This window comes from Belonocnema kinseyi, chromosome 2 (genome assembly GCF_010883055.1).
Source record: "Belonocnema kinseyi isolate 2016_QV_RU_SX_M_011 chromosome 2, B_treatae_v1, whole genome shotgun sequence".
NCBI classification, from domain to species: Eukaryota; Metazoa; Arthropoda; class Insecta; order Hymenoptera; family Cynipidae; genus Belonocnema; species Belonocnema kinseyi.
The window spans coordinates 38,921,252-38,926,297 of record NC_046658.1 but is presented as its reverse complement, the minus strand read 5'-3'; the positions used below and the strand labels follow the sequence as shown (position 1 = coordinate 38,926,297).

The 5,046-nt window shown below is 29.1% G+C and overlaps 1 protein-coding gene across 4 annotated transcripts in view; it reads left to right on the top strand.

Annotated features, from left to right (window-relative positions):
* The window catches only part of LOC117183132 (pseudouridine-metabolizing bifunctional protein C1861.05), a 442,705-nt gene that overhangs the window by 246,844 nt on the left and 190,815 nt on the right, over positions 1-5,046 (top strand). For 3 of the 4 annotated variants that reach the window (XM_033376331.1, XM_033376330.1, XM_033376329.1), the window contains exon 7: positions 3,726-3,896. The exons of the other annotated variant lie outside the window; for it this stretch is intronic. In XM_033376331.1, the coding sequence (XP_033232222.1) occupies positions 3,726-3,896 (171 nt within the window). The remainder of the gene's footprint in view (positions 1-3,725; positions 3,897-5,046) is intronic. 4 annotated transcript variants of the gene reach the window in all.

Sequence of the window (5,046 nt, the reverse complement as noted above, 5' to 3'; positions counted from 1 at the left end):
TCGTTTATCCAATTTATTGATAAATATATTTAGTTTTAACATTTTTCACACACACACACACACAATTTATATATGGCACACATACGTCACACATTGTTACTTTTAGTTCAAGTTGCGGCCAACTGTTGGCGCTGTGCTTCTTCATATTTCTACCATTGAGTTGATAGGGCCTGTCCAGGAGCAAAATTAGTGCACAAATCGGTGGAAGAGCGCAGTGTTAAACAGCTTTAACGATGGATAAAATATAGGAAACGATCTTTAAAAGCAAAAAAAGTGATTCAATAGAAAGGTTAGTTGAGGTTGTGTTTGGCAGGTATTAATATTTCCTTTCTTTGCTAACATTTGTTTACATATTAAATGAATCATTGTTGTTGGGATTTCGAACCTCCTAAATTTTTTGATAAAAATAAAATCTATTTAATACTTTCACTTGAGAACGCAAAACTGTTATATTTATGTATTTATAACCAGTTTATATGAAAGAAGGAAAATTTGTTAGTACATTCCTTATACCAAGTAATCACTAACAAATGACTCTTTAGTATCTAAACTTGAAAAAGAGAAGTAGAAAATATAATATTGTGTTATTTTATATTTGTATGGATATTAAATGTTTAGTCAAACAAAGTTCTGAACTGCAAATCTTGTATAAAAGAAAATATTTATACCTGCCATACAAAACTTCAACTAAGCTTTCCACTAAATCCCGTTTTTTTTTCCTTTTAATGGTGGTTTTCTGCATTCAGGAGATCGTTTCAGCTGCTTAATACTGTGCTCTTCTACTGATTCATGCACTAGTTTTGAACCTAGAACAGCATCTTCCGTGAATTTCGCCGAATTTTTAAGAATTGTTTAGAAGATGACAGATGCGAACAGATGCAAATAATGGCCGCACTCTTTGCACGTTTTTCACCGTTTTTTTAATCGATTTAAAAATGTTCTACCTTAAAAATCTCTGTTATTTACAAATTAATTTTTTGTTGTTTTTATTAACAATATTTTCCATACAGTTCGACACAAAGCTGTTCGAAAAATATGGAAATGGCGTAAAATTTCGGCACGTGCGCATTGCCGACGTCTAGAATAAAAAGCTCTATTAGAATGAGCCATGGCCATGTAACGGAATTTTCAAAAGTTTCACCACTCGGTTTTTGAGTATACACCATATTACAAAACATTAATAAAGATATCAAAATGTTTGGAAGATTTAAAAATATTTAAAAGGATATTGAACATTTTATAAAGGCGTGTTTATCAGATTTTTTATATTTCATAACAAATTTCACAAAGATTTTTAAACTTTTAAAAGATGTAAAGGGTTTCAAAGATTTTAAAACATTTGGAAGATTTGAAAAGGTTTCAAAATATTTCAGAAGATTTTTTTACTAATTATAGATTTCAAATAATTCAATGATTTCAACGAATAAAAAAGATTTCGCAAACAAAGATTTAAGAAAAATTTCCTAAAGAAACCACGTCCCGAGAATTTTTGTAAACACATTCTAATATTGTGTTATATTGTTTTTAATTCGTAACTAATGATTTATTTGAAATGCGCGGTGAATCCTGGGGAACATAACCTTTTTTCAGAATTTGGTTATACGTATATTTTGCGCTTTTCTTCCGAGTCTCGAAGCCTTTGACGAGTCAGCGCAAGATCTCGAGCACGGGAAATTTGGAAACCGAATTAAAATCGCCTATATAATACTTTTTTGCATTACACAAATGCAAAACGGGTTGCATTGTATGCTAGAGTTTATATCATTATATTCCCTATGACGACATAGTAAACGTCCTTACTGTCCGGCGAAAATTGTCAGTCCTCTACCCACCGCAACCTGTAGATGGCACCCATATTTCAGTAGGCCTCTCGATGTGCACTTATGGTAACTTAGCTCGGATATGAACCATTTAAATTGAAAGTAAATTCCCAATTAAAAAATTGTTTACATTTATTACTTTGCAAAACATGGTTATCTTTATTAAATCATGATTATTTTTAAAAATTATATATTTTCTTCTAATTTTAAAATTATTTTTTCTCACTTATATTCTTTTATAAGTTATATTTTTTTGCTCTATAATGTTATATTTGTATTCAAACTGATAAAACTTTTAGTGCAATACCTGTATATAGTTCTTTGATATTATTTTGAATTTATTTATATTTTTTTGGTCTGCAATTTCTATTGATTTTTTTATACAATTCGTCTAATCAAGTTCTCGTATGTATTTTTCAATTTCTTAATTATTATATATTCTAACATTTTTATAAAAATATAATTATAATTCCAAGTGGCAGGAAAATTGTTCTTTCGGGTTTTAGATGTTAAGGCGGCAGTTCTAAGCCAGATTATGTTTCGCATTGACAACAAAAATTAGAGCAACAGAATTTTACTGGCGCATTCATAAAATTTATCATGTTCCATAAAATATATTTTAAAATAAACTGTAAAATATTATAATTGATACAGATTACTTGAAATATTTACGTAAGTTATATGGTATAAAATTTAAAATATAAGTAATCTAAATATTATTCAAATTATTTTTGAAGTTTTTTCAGAACTTTTAAATATATTTTAAATGATTGTTTATATCAATCTTTTAAAATGTTTTGAAATATTTTAGGACTGAAAAATCGCGAATAATAAAATTCCCGACACTGTAAACTTCCTGAAATTATAAAATGCCGAAATCTGAAAGTCCCGAATTTAAAAATTCCAGAATAATAAAATTCTGGATAGTTTGCAATATTATAAAACTTAAAAATTCCCGAATAATAAAATTCTAGGCCGAATTTTTTCCAATTATAAAAGATACAAACTAGAAAATTCCCGAATTGTAGCAATTAAAAAAATGTTTTAATCAATATTAATTATATAATAAAAATACTTTAATCAAATATTTTAATAATAGAAACTTTGTTTATTGTTTAATTTTTTTAATTAGTGCCTTAATTTAAAATAACAATAATCGTATACAAATTTTATGCAAAAATAAATTTAAAAACACGTGCGCTTCAAACAAAACAAAATTTGTAGGATTCAATTCAACACTGATTTAGCGCGAATTTATATATATATTTTTTTAATTAATTATTTTATTTTGGCAAAATTTTTTGTAAGTTAAAAAGTTTACAATGCGCTTTTTAAACAACAACAATATTCTGTCGGGAATTCTCAAACTCAGTAATATTGTAAATAGTCCAGAATTTTGGAAATTTCGACAGTGATGGGAACTTTATTTTTCGGAAGAAGCAAGTGAAAAATACCGAAAAATAAAATTGCCGACACTGTAAAATTCGTGAATTGCAAAATTCCTGAATAATGAAATTCCGGTAATTATAAAAACGACGAATTCGAAAATTCTCCACAGAAAATTGCTGAATTATAATATCCAAATTAGAAAATTCCTGAATTCAAACAATAGAAAAAAATGGTTGTTCATTAAATATTATTTGTTTATTGAAAATACAATAATCGAATACTTTTATCAAATTCATTTTTTAATGTTTAAAGTTAATTATCATTTGAAATTTAAAAAACAATTATTAAGAAAATATGTATATATCTGCGTGAAAAATTTTGTTTGATAATGTACATAGCATTTAAGAAAAGTAAATAATTATTATTCTTTTAAATTCAAACGATAATTTAATAAAATTATTTAATTATTGTATTTTTAAGAAATAAATAATATTGATCCAAAATTCTTTTCTTCAGGTTTAAATTCGGGAACTCCATAATTGGAGGATTTTTTACTTTGGACATTTTCTGTCGGAAATTTTCCAATTCGGTCAACGGAGGTAGCAGTTTTTGGACAACAATTCTCTTTACTCCACGAAATCAAATCAAACAAAGATCGAATGACGCGACGCTTCGGGAACACCAACGGTAAGTGAGAGCGAGTCTCGGCGTGCTCCCGACTCGTTCCTCTTCTCGTTTTCTCCTTCCTGTCGCTCGAACGCTGATTGGTTGAAGTTGGTGGGGCGGCAGGCAATTCCTATGGATTTTATAAGACTTTTATAAAAATATAATTATAATTCAAAGTGATATGAAAATTGTTCTTTCGGTTTTTAGATGTTAAGACGGCAGTTCCAAGCCAGATTGCGTTTCGCATTGGCAAACAAGATTAGACGAACAGAATTTTACTGTCATATTCATAAAAAATATCATGTTCCATAAAATATATTTTCAAATAAACTTTAAATTATTGTAATTACTATAGCTTACTCGAAATATATATAATTCAAATTATTTTTTAAGTTTTTCAGAACTTTTAAATATATTTATAATGATTCTCATTTAGTCGTAAAATTTATGTAAAATTCTGCATAAAAATGCCTACAAATTTTTCAGATTTTTTACAATCTTATAAATCTTTTAAAATGTTTGAAATATTTTCGACACTGTAAACTTCCCGAAATTATAAAATTCTGAAACATGAAAATCCCGAATTTAAAAATTCTAGAATAATGAAATTCTGCACAGTTTACAATATTATCGAATTTGAAAATTCCCGAATAATAAAACTCCAGGCCGAATGCTGTTAGAGATGGGACGAGTAGTAGCATACCTACTGCTTACTGCCCTCCGGCCTCCTGTACACTCCGGCGAAACAGTACCTACTGCCCGCAGGAGGTTCGCAGGACCTACTGCAAACTCCGGCCGGTGCTTTTCTGCCCGCCGAAGTTGCAGTAGCTCACTACCGCAATTTGCCGAATTTCTCCTGCAAACTCCGGCAGCACTGCGGCAGGCCTTTCTACTGCTTCCTCCGGCCATAACAATGGAAACACATGCGCGCTCAAGGGTCCAAGCCTTCAAACTTTCTTTGCCAAGATGTATCTGTAGTATATCTATATATATATACTGCATTCATATTCTCGGTACCCTTGGATTTTCGAGTTTTGTATTTCTTAAGTTTCTCAATTTTCTTCTAATTCTTTTTGGATTAAGACGCTTAGACAAATAACAATATCAGGATTGGGAATCTTAGGCTACATTTAAATTAATTTCATAATAATTTTGTAATACTTAACTTTAT